The 17,309-nt window shown below is 39.2% G+C and overlaps 1 protein-coding gene across 2 annotated transcripts in view; it reads left to right on the forward strand.

The window, feature by feature from the left end:
• Positions 1-17,309, forward strand: part of pdgfd (platelet derived growth factor d) — a 94,889-nt gene that overhangs the window by 56,738 nt on the left and 20,842 nt on the right. The window contains exons 2-3 of one of the 2 annotated variants that reach the window (XM_078402524.1): positions 4,383-4,569; positions 12,458-12,644. In XM_078402524.1, coding sequence (XP_078258650.1) covers positions 4,383-4,569; positions 12,458-12,644 — 374 coding nt within the window. Of the gene's footprint in view, positions 1-4,364; positions 4,570-12,457; positions 12,645-17,309 lie in introns of both variants that reach the window. The other variant, XM_078402523.1, reaches the window with a different exon arrangement.

Genomic DNA, 17,309 nt, shown 5'->3' on the forward strand with positions numbered 1-17,309 from the left:
TCAATGTTCTCAAATTTATTCCAGCTCTCTTTTCTATCCCCTTTTTCTAATCTCTAAGAATTTTGAATCTCGAAAGAGACTTTTTGCTCATCTCTCTCATTCAATTTAATCCTATCTTTGCAGCAGTGAAGGAAGTAGTTTTATATTGCTGTGACGACTTGAATTTATTTTGAGAGTTCGGCTCTTCCGATTCTGCAAATTATTAATGTGAAAATCAGCGAACAAATGCAAAATCATTTCATAATTACTTTCAATTCAAAATAGAAAATGTTTTTAAAAAATTAAAGGGCACTCCATGGATTAGATAATGACAGAGCTTCGATTGAATAAATAACGAGTGTTTACTCTAAATGGGAAGGTAATGAGATGAGTATCTGTGTTAAAATTATCATTAGAAAAGTAAGCAGAGTCCCTTAGTGTAGCATCTGCATATTGGAGTAGACAATCCAGGGCATAACAGTGGCAGAGCTAGCAGAGTTCTTGCCTCACAGTTTGAAAGACCTAGGTTCAATTCTGACCTGGGCTGGTTCCTTTGTGCAGTTGTGCAAAAATATGTTCTCCCTGTGATTGCATATTCTCCCTGTGACTCCCTCTGAGTGTTGCAACTTTCTCCACATCCCACATCCGTCAGGTTTATTGATCACTGCAAAGTGCCCGAATAGTGAAAGGCCTGGATAGAGTAAATGTGGGAGAGGATGCTTACACTAGTGGGAGTGTCTAGGACCAGAGGCCATAGCCTCAGAATAAAAGGAATGTACCGTTAGACAGGAGATGAGGAGGAACTTCTTCAGCCGGGGGTGGTGAATCTGTGTAATTCATTGCAACAGATGGCTGTGGAGACGGTCAATCTATACCCTCACTAATCAAGAATCTTTCAATCTCCACCTTAAAAATAACCATTGACAGTCTTCACAGCTGTCTGTGGCAATGAATGGCACAGATTCATCACCCTCTGACTAAAGCATAAATCTAACACCAAAACCTAGTGGTCCCCTTTACTGTAAACTATGCCGTTCAAGATAAGCAGAGCAAAACATTCTGATAATATATAAAATGAAGAATCTTCATGTTAAAATATCATTTTTATTTTAGCTGAATGCAGTAGCCATGGCTATTTGTCATTTTTACTTACTTGAAAAGATAGTTAAACTTTAATCCTTTCTAAAATTTTATGCCTGTCCACAATTACTTTTTTTCTGCTTGCAAAAACTTTTTTTTTCAGTTAAAATTTAAATCACAGTCTAATAATTTTATTTTATTTTCCCACTTACCAAAGCCAAGGAATGGGTGACGCCACGGACTAAGCCAAACTAAAGTAGAGCATGTACTCTGTTCTCTCCAAAACTTCACTCTTTGATTTCTTTACCAATAAAAATATGTTTGGAGACATGAGGAACAAAGACTTAATTAGTGTGCAATTTGATACATTGAGCCAATAAAAAGAGAATAAAAACTATGAACTTGTCACAGCTGCCCAATCAGTCCACTAGAACTCCTCCACCTTAACCCTCCTTTTAAAAGTTTCTTAAAAAATATTGTTTCAAGTGCTCTTTCGGCCCATTACTTAATTCTGTCTAGTCAAGCTAGCTTGCCACACTGGTCTTTTTTTAAGTTTAGTTTAGTTCAAGAGTACCAAGGTACAGTGAAAAGATATTATTGTGTGCTAACCTTTCTGCAGAAAGACTATACATGATTACAATCGAGCCGTTCACAGTGTACAGACACGTGATAAAGGGAATAATGTTTAGTGCAAGATAAGGTCCAGTAAAGTTCGATCAAAGATAGTCCAAGGGTTTCCAGTGAGGTAGATCGTAACTCAGGACAGGTCTTTATTTGTTGATAGCATGATTTAGTTACCTGATAACAGCTTTTCTCTTAACTATTATAAAATATCCTGAAATAACTGCAAACACAAAACCTGATGGAGTATTGCATGGTGTTTAGTTTAGTTTTGAGATTGTGCATGGACACAGGCACTTTGGCCACGCCGACCATCAATGATCCACTCACACTAGTTTTGTTAACCACTCTTTCACATCCACTCCCTACACATTAAGGGCAATTTACAGAGGACAATAAACCTATAAACCCGCACATCTTTGGGATGTGGGAGGAAACCGGAGCACCCGGAAGAAACCCATGCATCAAGGGGAGAATGTGCAAAGTCCACACAGACAGCACCCGAGGTCAGCATAGAACCCAAGTCTCTGGCGCTGTGAGGCAGCAGCTTTCACAGATGTGCCACTGTGATGTTAAGAAAGGAAAAAGAAAGGGTTCCCGATTCCAGTCTTTGATCAGTCACTTTGAGTATTTCAAAAAAGAAAAGAAACATTGAATATTTTACCAATCATTTCTCTTGTCGTCTTCTTTTGGGGAAAAAAATATTGTGATAATGCAGCACATAAAAACATCATCACAACTCACTCAAGCCTGTTTATTAAACATTCCTGAATTTTGCACTGCAATTCAGGCTGATCGGAGCAGCCAAATGTAAGCGGAATTTCAATGTTGCTAACTCACATTCAAACAGTAATATTTTCTACCAAGGTTCATCTTACGCACAATCCAGATACTCAATCTGCACTTTTCCATTCAGATACATATACTGGGTTTACTTTTAACCATAGCCTCACAGCACCAGAGACCCGGGTTCAATCCTGCCCTTGGATGCTGTCCGTGTGAACTTTACATGATCTCCCTGTGACTGCATGGGGTTTCCTCCGGGTGCTCTGTTTTTTTCCCCACGTGTAAGGGTTTGAAGATTAATTGGCCCTTTGTAACGTGTAGGGAGTGGATGCAGAAGTGCTATAACAGAACTTGTATAAATGGGATAGCGATGGTGGGCGTGGACTTGGTGGGCCGAAAGGCCTGTTTGTAAGCTGTATCTCTAAACTAAACAATCTCTAAACTAAACTTTTTACTCGTATACATTTTTTAGTTTAGTTTAGTTTATTATTTATTGTCAATGTGTACTGTGGTACAGTGAAAAGCTTTTGTCATGTGCTAACCAGTCAGCAGAAAGACAATACATGATTACAATCAAGCCATCCACAGTGTACAGATACAAGGGAATAACGTGAATAACGTTTAGTGCGAGATGAAGTCCAGTAAAGTCTGATCAAAGATAGTCCAAGGGTCTCCAATGAGGTAGATAGTAGCTCAGGATTGCTCTCTGGTTATTGGTAGGTGGTTCAATTGCTTGATAACAGCTGGGAAGAAACTGTCCCTGAATCTGGAGGTGTGCGTTTTCACACTTCTGCAACCTTTGCCCAATAGGAGAGGGGAGAAGAGGGAATGGCTTGGGTGCAACTTGTCCTTCATTATGTTGGTAGCCTTGCGGAGGCAGCGTGAGGTGTAAATGGAGTCAATGGAACAAAAATCAAGCTGATGGAGCTGGTTAGTTGCCGAGAAGCACAAATATATTTTGTGCACAATCTATTTTGTGCACAATTGGACTAGTTCTATCTAAAAGCTGAATCCAGCCATAGCAATATTTTAATAGTGATCTGATGTATCATTTATGAACTGTTTCCATTTGCTGATGTTATGTTCTGTATGTTCATTGCTGTCTTGCCTAATTTCTGCCTTGACTGATGTATAATAAATTCAGGTGTCAAAATCAGTTTGAACTTGACAAAGTGTTTTCCAAATGCATCTCATCACCTTTGTGAAAGAGGGATTGCTTTCATGGCAATAAAATTGCTCACTAATTTCATATAGAATTATTAGCAGCAATTTATTTTAAAGCCATCTATCTCATTATAAATATGTCCCTACTATCTGTTCAACTAAAGTCATCTGCTCTGATTTTACTTCCATGTCTTTGTAACTGGTTTTTATGTTCATGCTTATGTGATACGTATGTAATATCATCTAAAATAACAACCTAATTTTGTGCCTCTAGGCAATTTTTAAGTTTATGAAAATATCAATGTTCTGAAAGATGCACTACAAAGATTATGTAATATTTGTTGTGCTGTGAGTTGTTCTTATTTGTCACGACTAATTTTTAGTAACATTTATACAATTGTTTACTACTGCCCTCTTTAACATGGAGCAGATGCTATTATGCCATGTTTATTTATTGTTCTATTTAGCACATTTAACCAGAGCTTAACTATTTCTAATCCCCAAAGGGCCACAGTGCCTGTATGATTGTAACTTTGAACAGATTTCTGATGACATAGTTTTGATTGCAAATGAAGTTTTTAAATGTAAAATAATTTAAATGTAAATTAATTGTAAAATAAATGTTAAATATTTAAAGATTTATCATTCATTGTTATGCTTGGTGCTTGTGTTTTTGCATTGTTCATCGATATTTAAACAGCCAACTAATTTGTACAAGTTGTGACTACTAACAGAGAGCAATCACCTCACAGCAATATATCGGCATGAGGATACAGTCAATGTCGTGAATAATGGATATATACAGAGCCCACGGTTTCCTCTCAACTATCCAAGAAGCATCTTATTGACATGGAGGTTGCTGTCTCCCGAAAACACACGAATACAGTTGGTGTTCGATACTCGTTTCGGACTGGAGGACCCAGAAAATGATATTTGCAGGTAAGCAGAAAGATGCATAAGTTATGAGAAAACATTTTTAAACAGTTGAAAGCAAGGTCTGTGTCATGAACAACTTTAGGTCATAAGCTTAAATGCTCCTTGAATAGCTTATGTTAAGTTCTGATGCTTGTGGTTCAGTAGGCTTGGGATCAAAATGTATATGTACTGCATTTACAGGGTCAAATACGAGTAGATGGTGAAGGACTGTAGAATAGAACATAGAACAGTACAGAAGATAGACATAAAAAGCTGGAATAACTCAGCGGGTCAGGCAGCATCTCAGGAAAAAAGAAATAGATGTTTTGAGTCAAGACCCTTCTTCAGACAGAGTCAGGAGAAAAGGAAACGAGAGATATGGACTGTGATATAGAGAGATAGAAAACAAATGAATGAAAGACATGCAAAAAAGTAACGATGATGAAGGAAACAGTCGATAGTTAGTCGTGGGCGAGGTGAAAACGAGTTACAGACAATGAAACTCACCAGGAGAGTCTATATAAGTCGTTTTCACCAAGAGAGTGGTGACCAGGACTACACACAATAGTCCAAATGTGACCTAACCAGTTTTATACAGCTGGAACATGAATGTCCAACTATAAATGCTCCAAACAATAAAGGCAAGCATGTCATGTGCCTTCTTTCACACCCTATCCACTTGTATTGCAACTTTCAGAAAGTTTTGGACTTGCATCAGAAATACCTCTGTACATCAATGCTCCTATTAGTCCTTGCCATTAACTGTATACTTTCCTCTTGCATTTTACCTCCCAAAATCTATCACCTCACATTAGTCGCATTAAATTCCATCTGTCGTTTGTCTTTCCAAATTTCTGTCCATCTAAATCCTGCTGTATCTTTTGACAATCTTTCGCAATATCAACAATAATTTTTAAGTTGCCTGCAAACTTAATAATCAGGCCATCTACATTTTCATCCAAATGTCTATTCTACATTTTCTTTGAGCTTTATCTCTTTTGATCTCTTACGCTTCCTTATCTCTGTAACTCCATCTCCCCTGACGCTCAGTCTCAAGATTGGTCTCAACCCGAAATCCCACCCATTCCTTCTCTCCAGAGATGCTGCCTGTCCCACTGAGTTACTCCAGCATTTTGTGTCTATCCCTTGGTGTAAACCAGCATCTGCAGTTCCTTCCTATACACTTTCATCCAAATCATTTATATGCGCTGCTGTGAAGATGCAGAAGCAGGAATTCCAAACTGGCACAGCATAGGATGCTCAGTGTGAATACACTTTTATACAGTTGCTGTAATATATATAAATTCATAAGTTATAGGAGCAGAATTAGGCCATTCGGTCCATCCGACATTCGCTCATGGCTGATATATCTTTCTCTCTCAACCACATTATTCTGCCATTGCCCCATATGTCCTATGCATTACCGGTCAGTGAAGAATAACTGTTCTTTAAATACTGTCACCTCTTTAAGAATTGTTTTGTGTAATTGGCTGCCACAGGATTTGGGGATGCCAATTGGCTCTGTAAGCTGCTTCAAGAACAAAGTCCCTTTGTTAATAGTCACTGGTTATTTCCAGTATCTCAAGGAGTGAATGAGAAAGATTGGAGACAGCTGTTAGTAGGGAAAAGAAGCTTTAAAGCATACCTTTTACACATTATTTTCCTAATCCACTGATTTTATAGAGGCCGAATAATCAATTCCCAGCATCATTGACAAAAATATTATTTCCCAACAGGATCCACTTCTTGTTTAGTCTTTGTGTCCAAATTCATTAGTTTCATGTTTATTTGATTTCTTCCATAAATCCAAGCTAGTGCATTAATAGAATCTGTTACCAGTACATCTGTGCCACCATTTGTCAAGGAAGAACAACACATGACCAACTCTAAATACATTCAGGACAGTTAAAGGCACTTTCTGATGGTATGGTATGGTAAGGTTAGGTTAGGTTTAGGTTAGGTTAGGTTAAGTTAGGTTAGGTTAGGTTAGGTTAGATTTGGTTAGGTTAGCTAAAATGTAGAAACAAAGAACTGCCAATGATGGTTTATACCAAAGATAGACACAAAGTGCTGGAGTAACTCAGCGGGTCAGACAGCATCTCTGAAAAAAAGGATAGGTGATGTTTTGGATCGGGACCCTTCTTCAGACTGCCCGAGCATCCTGCCCAAAATGTCACCCATCCTTTTACTACAGGGATGCTGCCTGATCCACTGAGTTACTCCAGCACTTTATGTCTAGGTTAGGTTAGGTTAGGTTAGGCTACGTTTTTTAGTCACATGTACCGAGTTACAGTGAAAAGCCTTGTTTTGCATGCAATCTATTCAAATCAGATAACACTATACATAAATACAATCAAGTCAAACTCAATAATAATAGATAGGAAAGAGATTTGAAAATGTAGAGCGATTGTATCGGATGATAGTAGATCCTTCTCTGGCAAGAGCACTAAAAGAGCCGCCACACTCCAGCGCCATATTTTCCATGTAAATCCGAGGCCCTGTCCCGGTCAGCTGGATATTTTCAATTGACCTACTCTCAGGGTTGGTGGTTGAGGCAGATATGATGGTGGTATTGGAGAGACTTTTAAATGGGCATATGTATATGCAGGGAATGGAGGGATATGGATTATGTGCAGGTAGAGAAGAGATGGTTTTCAGCACAGGCATTGTGGGCTGAAGGGCCTGTTAATGTTCTATACTGTTCTATGTTCTATATGAAAGATCCTACAGCATAGTGAGGAATGAAGTTGTCCCCAGTGTCTTGGATGATATTCAACCTTTACTCATTGTTACTGAAACCGATTGTCTGGCCATTATCTCCTTTCCATTTGTGCAATTTGTGTAATTATATGTGGAGAGGGTGTTTCCACTAGTGGATTAGTCTGGGACCAGAGGGCACAATCTCAGAATAAAAGGACGTTCCTTTAGAAATGAGATGAGGAGGAATTTCTTTAGTCAGAGGGTAGTGAATCTGTGGAATTCATTGCCACAGACGGCTCTAGAGGCCGTCTATGGATATTGTTAAGGCAGAAATTGACAGATTTTTGATTAGTATGGGTGTCAGAGGATATGGGGAGAAGGCAGGAGAGTGGTGTTGACAAGGAAAGATAGATCAGCCATGATTGAATGGCAGAGTAGACTTGATGGGCTGAATGGCCTAATTCTGCTCCTATGACATGGACATAAACATAGAAGATATCAGACCACAAGGATCGGCTGGTGTAGCTCAGATCCTCCCATTTTTCCAGTGAACAACAGCTGACATTTTAGCTGATGAATATTGAACAGCTAGAATTTCTAAGGACTTGCAATAATCTATCCAAGTAGAGAGATTAAAACTGGATTTATTCAAAATGAAGTCTGAATCTCTGAGTGGAACGGTAATGTGCTGATTGGCCTCTTCTCAACCCTTATTTCCCACGCACCCTTCCTCACTACGTTCCTCACTGCAGCACGTTTCAAGAAAATACTCTGGCGACATGTCTTTAAATGACTTCATTCTTGGCTAATACTTTCATGTGTAATGAATCTAATCTTGCAACATTCAAACTGGTGTCTGCTCTCCCAAGCTTTTCAATACTCACTCCAATTGACTTTAGCAAAAGGGAGAACAATTGACTAAATTGGCTATGAAGAGCAATTTTGTGGTTGTAAATGTGAAACAAAATTATCATAATTATCATCATAAGATATTGCATCAGCTTTTGTGAAGTAGATACTTGAATTCCAAAAGCAGTCAGACTGAGGAGATAATTTCATGTTGCTCTCATAACTAATACAACCTTTTAATTTTTTATATATGAAAGTAATGCAGTGTAAATTTTATTGCTTGCATCCATACTGTCAGTGTTATGACAATTTAAATAAATATCTCCACTGCAGGGCAATTAACTGATTTAAATTGCCTCGTGTTGAGAACAACAAATAGCAAATTGATCAAGGTCATATCTTGAAGTTGAGAGCGGCAATGTTTAAAGGAGATTTGCAGGGCAAATTTTACTATACAAAGAGTGCTGTGCACCTAGAATGCGATGCAGAGGTGGGGGTGATGGTGGAGGCAGATAAAATAGTGGCATTTAAGAGGCTTTTGGATAGGCACATGTATGCAGGGAATGGAGGGATATGAACCACATGCAGGCAGAGGAGATTAATTTACTTTGGCATCATGTGTGGCATGGACAATGTGGGCTGAAGGGCCTGTTTTTCTGCTGTACTGTTCTGTATTCTATCTTTCTAATTGCTTGCCTCATCTCCTAATGTGCCAAGTACAGATCTTGCCTAGCGTAAGAACAAGAGTTCTTTCTTGGGTAAACTGGACCATTTATTTTACATTTGATATTATCTAAAATGAATCCCAAATCACGGGCAACACAGAAAATAATTCCTGAGTATTTTATATTAGTTTCAGTTTAGTTTAGTTTAGAGTTACAGCGCAGAAACAGAGCCTTCTGAGTCCATACCGACCAGCGATCCCAGTGTACTATCCCACACACTAGGGTCAATTTACAATTTTTACTGAAGCCAATTAACCAACAAACCTGTACGCCTTTGGAATGTGAGAGAAAATTGGAGCTCCCGGGGAAAACCCTCGCGGTCACGGGGAGAATGCACAAATTCCGTGCAGACAGCACCGTAGTCAGGATCAAACCCGGGTCTCTGACGCTTGTAAGGCAGCAACTCTACCGCTGCGCCACTGTGCCGCCCTTGATCTCTCCTTGAGCAGAATTTTGATTGACTTCAGTGAGCCTTGTATTCCTGTTCAGGGAAAGAAAAAGGATTAGCCTGTCTCCCCTTTGTAGATTTTTCCTTAAATTGTCAACAGTTGCTAATAAATATGACTTCCTGCCATTGACTCCTGCCTGTGACTAATGCCTAGAGAATCAGATACATTGGCATCTTAAGAAGAGAATGACTGGAAATGACTTTAGCACAGGGACATTTAAAAAAAAAAACCTACAGTGAATAATAATAGAACGAGCAATTATCCTCCAGTTATTCTTTTGATGCTGGTATGATTGCTGTGTGTGACCTTGTTATAAAAAAGAACTCTTAAATAATGGAGCACCTTCTCTGCAGTTCAGTTCTTTGATATCCAAGAAAATATATTTAACGATAACTAAAAGGTTTATCGTTGATTCATGACAAAGGTTGTACTTCTATCTAGTCTTTAGTAATACAAATCCATGTGCTTTGATCATTTATATCTCTGGAGAAGTTTATATTGTTGAGTGCAACATATATGTGTTTTATTATATATTCTGGGTGATTATCCATCACCCAAAACGTCCCCTATCCAGCTTCTCCAGAGATGCTGTTGGCCTGCTGAGATGCTCTAGCACTTTGTGTCCTTTTGTGTGTAAACTAGCATCTGCAGTTCCTTGTTTCTACATGTTTCTTATTAAAGTTTACATCTGCAGTGCGAACATGCATGCAAGCTCTTTATCATTTTTCACAAGATGCCAGCTAGTGACAGTGCCGTGACAAATCTGGCTTTACAAGCACTTTATTCTTCATTCTTGACAGCTTTTTGACTCCTATGGTCGACTCACCATGACAATGCCTTCAAGCACAGCAATACAGAAAACCTGACCTTACATCAATGATAATCATTTGTGCATTCCTGACCAGCTTCCAACATTGCAAATGTATGCACATATTCATCCCAAAATAACATTGAAATCACCTTTTCACTTTGTTTCAGTCTGCCAGTGTTTATCGTTTCATAAGTTAATTTCGTTTAGAAATGCAGCATGGAAAGAGCTCCATTGGACCACCCAGTCCACACCGACCACTGATCACCCATTCGCACTAGTTTTATGTTATCCCACTTTCATGTCCATTTCCTACATATCAGTGGTAATTTACAGAGGTCAATTAACCTACAAACCCACACGTCTTTGGTATGAAGGAGAGAACCAGAGTACCTGGAGGAATCCCATGCAATCACAGGGAGAACATGCAACCACCACATAGACAGCAACCGAGGTCAGGATCGAACCCTGGTCTCTGGCGCTGTGATGCTGCTGCTCTACCGCTGCACCACTCTAATTTGATTCCTATCCCTTTAAGCACATCTTACCTTAAACATCTCTGCGGCATTCCAATGGAAATTAAACAAACAAATCGTACTTTCAAGAATAAATGCTTTCCACCATACTGAATGGATTTGCATGTGAATATTTTGCAAACATCTGAAGCAGCAGGGAAATCTCTGCACAAGTTCAATCATTGCAAATCATCTGCTTTTCTATTTTATTTGCAACAATATCAAGAGTTACAGAAGATAGACACAAAACGCTGGAGTAAATCAGCATCTCTGAAGGAAAATAACGTTGGGTCAGACGTTTGGGTCAGAACCCTTCAGACTGAAAGTAGAAATGCGGGGTGGGGTGGGGTGGGGGGGGGGAGTAGGGTGGATGGGAACTAAACTGGAGATGAGAAAAGGCTAGAACAAATCAGGGCCAGCAACAGATGAAGGGTGGAGCCCATAATGGCCCATTGTTGGCTGGGGAAGGTGTGATAACACAAGGGATACAAGGATGTGAAAAGTGGAACTGGTAGAGTGGGGGAGGGGGTGGGGGAGAGGGAATGCAGGAGTTACATGAAATTAGATAAATCAATGTTCATACAGCTGGGTTGTAGAATGTTTATACCGCTGGGTCAAGAGTTATATCACCTGGAATATGCCTTGTATCACACTTTAATTAAATTAATGACTGATATAACTTAATGTGCAATAAAATCAATTAATATAATGAATGATACATTTTAGTTTAGATCTACAACATGGAAACAGGCCCTTCGGCCCACAGAATCCACTCCGACCATTGATCACCCATTCACACTAGATCTAAGTTATCCCACTTTCACATCCACTCCCTGCAGGCTGGGGTGATTTTTTACAGAGGCCCAGTTAAGCTACAAACCCACACGTTTTTGGGATGTGGAACAAAACTGGTACACCTGGAGGAAACCCATGTAGTTACAGGGAGAACGGGCAAAATTCACATGGACAACACCCAAGGTCAGGATCAAACCTAGCTAGGTCTCTGGTGCTGTGAGGCAGCAGCTCTATCAGCAGGAGTCGTGTATTAGAAAATTGAGATCTAATTTTTTGTCAGTATCACTCTCAAGCAAACAGCTATAAATTAGCTGCAATTTTAATCACATTCAACATGGGAAATCATGAGATTGTAAAAAAAATATCCTATTTATGTATGCGCAATCAAAATAAAACTTCATTTGAGAAAAGGACAAAAAATATATTGCTTAAGTTCGCACGGTTATTCCAGGAAGTGTCACTTCTTGATTGCCTAGTAACACATCTTTCCAATTAAGCATGTAAATTGACTTGAAAGCCTCCTTCTTCTTAATGCTTGTAGCAGTGAAGTCCCAGCTGAGATCAGGTAATGATTACTGACCAAACATCATTCAGCATCTGACCATTCCTCAGACAAGTTACTCAGTACTGCCCCAGGACCCTTTGTTTACCTGTTAAAACTACAAAGGAACAATGTTCACTTTGAAAGCAAAGACGGCGCAGTGCGCAGCTGGTAGATCTGCTGCCTCACAGCGGCAGAAACTCTGGTTCAATCCCGACCTCGGGCGCTGCCTCTGCGGAATTTGTTGGTTCTCCCAGTGACTGCGTGCGTTTCCTCTGAGTGCTCCGGTTTCCTCCCACATCCCAAGGACGTGCGGGTTTGTGGGTTAATTGGCCCTCTGTAAACTGCACCTTGTGGGTAGGGAGTGGATGCGTAAGTGGAATAACTTAGAACTACTGCAAACGGGTGACCGTTGGTCGGCATGGACAAGGTTGGCCGAAGGGCCTGTTTCCATGCTGTATCTCCAAACTAAAACTAAAGTACACTATTTGCAGAATTAACCACAAAACATTGCACCCTCTATCTTTTAGGTATGACTTTGTAGAGGTGGAGGATATATCTGATACAAACCGAGTCATTCGTGGAAGATGGTGTGGCAGTAAAGAAGTTCCTCCGAGACTAACATCGAAAAGCAACAGATTAAGGATAACCTTTAAATCAGATGAATATTTCGTGGCCAAGCCTGGATTTCGCATTTATTACTCTCCAGTGGAAGTGGTATGTAACAGCCATTAGTAAATTCAAAACTAAGGAATCACAGACATTATCAATAAGGTTATAATGCTTTCTTTTAGTGGAGTTTAGATTAATGTCACATGTACCAAGGTACAGTGATTTTTGTTGTTGTTGCTTGCTATCTAGTCAGCAAAAAGACTACACATGATTACAATTGAACCATCCATAGGATAAAGCCGACCATAGGATATTGGGTATAGATACGGGATAAAGGGGATAATGGTTAGTTCAGGAGTTTCGTAATTTAGCATGATATGATGGCCGAAAATATCATAGGGTTTCAAGAGAGAAATTAATAGATAGGAAGAGTTCAGCTGATGTCAGGAGAGTAATTAGACATCCTCTCATAAATTATTGAAACATTGTTTGGCAATATACAGTAATCACAATATTTTCGTTCAATTCCGGAATAGCATATGGTCTTGGGCTGGGAGCTGGAAATATTTTGTCTGAAAAAATGTCCAAGTCTTTCATTGAAGTGGATGAAACAAAAATGTTTGAAGTCATGATGGCTCCAGCTCTTCTGAAAGCAAAAAGTATTTTTTGGGAGGGTGGAAGTAATCTCTGACAAGGCATTCTCACCGAGTCAGATGAAAGGACTCAGTTTGAAAGGAGGTTAAGTATTTTGGCCAAAACATAAAACAGCACTGCTGAAAAGGACTTTTTTGTTTTCTTGTTAACCTTGTATTTGTAACTGAAGATGCATTTCTGCTCAAGGTAGTCCAATGTCTCATATTTCCTTACATCTAGTGTATGCCAGTTCTCCGAGCTATCCCATCAGTCCCCTTCCTCCATTTATTTTCTCTGTGTCCTATTCCCTCTCACGTGCCCATCAACTCCACACTCTCACCCGCTGCACTCACTAGACCTCCAGTAGCCCATTAACCTATCTTTGTCGTTGTGATGTGGGAGGAAACTTGAGCATCCAGTGGAAACCCACATGGTCACAGGGAGAACATACAAACTCCACACAGACAGCACCTGACCGAGAATCAAGTCTGGGTTGCTGGAGCTTCAAGGTGTATCACTAATTGTTATGCCATTAGACCACCCTGTAATATCATGTCATCTTAAAGACATTGCAATCTCACATTGCTCTTTGATTGTTAGGTGATATGAAAGCAACCCAACAAGTTCATTGGAAACATAAGGACATGAAAGTTGCAACTTTGTTACTTGAGGCTGAAAATAATAATTACAATAATGAGAAAGAGAAAAACTGTCCAACGTGATGAGTAAAATGTACAAGTTGTAGTATTATATAATATTCTATGCTTCTGAACAAAGCTAAGTGTAATATCTTAATAGCATCAAACCCTATGAAATTGAACATCAATGATTCATTTAGGTGGTTAAATATCCTGAGATACAAAGATCAAATTACAACCAAGCAAGTTTACTTCCACTTGATGGAACTTTTTCTATTGCAGGTATAGAAATTGTAATAATTGGCAAAATATTAATTGGCATTGAGCAAGAGTATTTTTCTATCTTATGTGAACAAATAAAATCTATCTTTATGCCCCCCACCTAATGCTCAGAATAAATTGAGAGTACAGGCAATTGATAGAAACCATGCTCTGAATATTGCAGGCTTTGTGTAGACTTGTCTGAATGTAATGCCAGATAGGTCTGCATTTATGTGAGTCGATGAAAAGACAAGTGAATTGACAGTCTCCAAATGCACATCCCTATCGGGCTACTAATGGAAAGACTTTATTATGGTAATTTCTCAAAAAAGTATTGACATTTGTCATGGAATAGCTTGTGTTATGGCCAAGTAATCTAAAATGATGGACACCCATGCAATTTTCTAGAGATTTCTACAGGTCCTTTGAACAAATACTATAAAAAAAAATGTTTTATTGTGTAATGCAATTGATTAAAATGTGAAAGTTATGCAATCTATTTTCCACAACATAATTACCTCAAAAGATGAATGTGCGTGACGTTGTGTGCCTGTGCTGAGCAAAAGCAGTGACTAACTGAGCAAGAGTATTTACAATATGAATTACGAACTGTCAGCTTGTTTATCTTTTCTCCTCTGCTCTTGACAATCAGAATATGTAGTTGATGTTTCGTTGGTGCCAGAAATGCCAAAGCTGAAATAAATTTCTTTCAAAGCAAGTAAACTGTAGTTTAAAAATTAGAAAAATAGTTTTCACATGTGCCGATGATAATTCAAATGGGATGGTGGAGACAAATCTGGATTAAACAACCTACAATGGCTTCTTGTAAACTTTTGCATGCATGTTTAGAGATACAGCTTGGAAATAGGCCCTTCGGCCCATCGAGTCCACACACAATTGATCACCCATTCATACTGGTTCTATGGTATCTTTCTTATCCACTCCCTACACCTGCCCCTACAGAGCCCATTCATTGCATATCCATGTTCCTATCCAAACTTTTCTCAAATGCCAGAATTATTAATGTAATGAGAAGACTCTTAATGCAACATGATCAGAAATCACAGTCATGATGCAGTCAAGTAGTTTCTAGAATTTGTTTCCTTACATTGTACAGTTTCTCTTGGTATTGCAGGTGGAAGTTTCAGTCTAGTTTGTTTTAATTTATTTTGGAAATACGGCATGGAAACGGGCCCTTTGGCCCACCGAGTCCATGCCGACCACAATTACCTGTTCACTAGTTCTATCTACTGTGAACAATTTCTACAGAAGCCAATTAACCTACAAACCTGCACGTCTTTAGAATGTAGGAAGAAGCCTTAAGCACCCGGTGGAAACCCATGTAAGAACCTGCAATCTCCACAGAGTATCCGAGGTTAGGATGGAACCTGGGTCTCTGGCGCCATGAGGGGGCAGCTCTACCAGCTACGCCAGTTTGTTGCACACTGCATCTTTCTGATTTTGTTGCAGTGTCCACCCCTTATTGAGGCTTGCCCTACTAAGCTGTCCTTTCCATAAAGAAACCCAAAATCAGAGGCATGAATGATATAAACCATTTTGTGACCACTTTTAGCAAATAGCTCTGATAGAAAACACTGTCACATAGCAGGTCATGGCATACCATTGTAGAAAAAGAAAACATTTTCAACTGGGCCCTGCATAATGGTTAAGGAAAAGGTCATATGTCAGATTTGAAAAGACCACCATATAAACTTTCTGCAACTGGTCTCCTGAAATGAAACCTTATTCAATATGAGTATGGTTGAGGTAATTGGGGGTGAAGGTCATTTTCCAGACATTAATAACCAGTAGGAAATCACGCATGTCATAAATATCGATCTCCAGACCTGATTCTTAAACTTTGCTCCTATTACTTGAGATTCCGTGATTCTGTATCAATAGGTTATCAAAATTCAGCCTGCACATAAAAATAGATTAACGGGTAACCTCTCATCTGAAGTTAAATTCAAACCGGTTTAATGTCAGAGTAAATGTCATCTGTCCCACTTTATCCACCTTGTAACAGACACGTAACTTGCCCTGTTTACATTCCAACCGACACCACTCACCACTTCTGTGGCTGAGAAACGAGGCAGATGATCTGTTCTCAAAATATGCCACTCGCAGCCCCGATTCAGTCATATGACTGGCCATTTCCTCTGTTTATCCTCATGTATGCTGTGAGATATCTCAACATCAGCTGCAGATGGTCAAGTGTGGATTAGGGGTTGCCAAATGAGAGATAACACTTTGCGGCATTTTACAGGAAACACTGGCTGATCTCAAGGTCATTTGTGGAATTTCCCAGTTATGCATCATTATGTTATGATCAAGGGCAATGGTTTGCATGCAATCTAATGTACTGAAAATTATGTTGTGAGTTTAGTATACTTTTTAGTTTTGGATTGTATAATTTTGTAAGTATTTAGTATCAATTGTAGACAGGTTTTCTTATTATTGCCATTTATATAAATAAATATATATATATACATATATACACACACACAAACACATATATTAATGTGTGTGTTTGTGTCACTCTCTCTCCATATTACGCACATATATGTGTGTCTGATTGTGTGTGTATATATATTTTATATATATAAAATCAAAACCAACTAGGACATGTGCAAGAGTGACCCATAGTGACTAGAATTCCAGCTCATGGATGATCAATCGCGTAAATGCATTAGTTATGTGTAGAAAGGAACTGCAGATGCTGATTTATACCAAAGATAGACGCAGGATGCTGGAGTAACTCAGCAGGTCAGGCAGCATCCCTGGAGAAAGGGAATAGGTGATGGTTCAGGTTGGAACCCTTCTTCAGATTGAATGATAGAGGTGGGGGGGTGGGTATATTTATTTGTTATGACTTCTTTTAGCAGGGCATGCCAACTCTCAACATATGCATGGCATTGTCTGAGCAAATCATATTGTAGAGTTATTGCAGGCTTGTGTAAGTGTTTGGGCATGGTAAAGTTAAATACACAAGGAAATTCTCTTAGATATTTGAGCTTGAAAGGAAAAAGCATCCATGAAATGCTTGGTCATTAGAGGACCGTCTGTGGTGAGAAAAGTTTTGGCTATGTTGTGTGAGACGTTACAATCATTCCAAGATGTGTTTTGAAATTGTGGTATTCAGTCAGTCCCATGTGTCTCTCCCCCCCCCCCCCCCCCCCCCCCCCACACACACACACACACTCTTGAAACTTCAACAGCATCATATTCAGAATATATG

Source organism: Rhinoraja longicauda, chromosome 7 (genome assembly GCF_053455715.1).
Source record: "Rhinoraja longicauda isolate Sanriku21f chromosome 7, sRhiLon1.1, whole genome shotgun sequence".
NCBI classification, from domain to species: domain Eukaryota; kingdom Metazoa; phylum Chordata; class Chondrichthyes; order Rajiformes; family Arhynchobatidae; genus Rhinoraja; species Rhinoraja longicauda.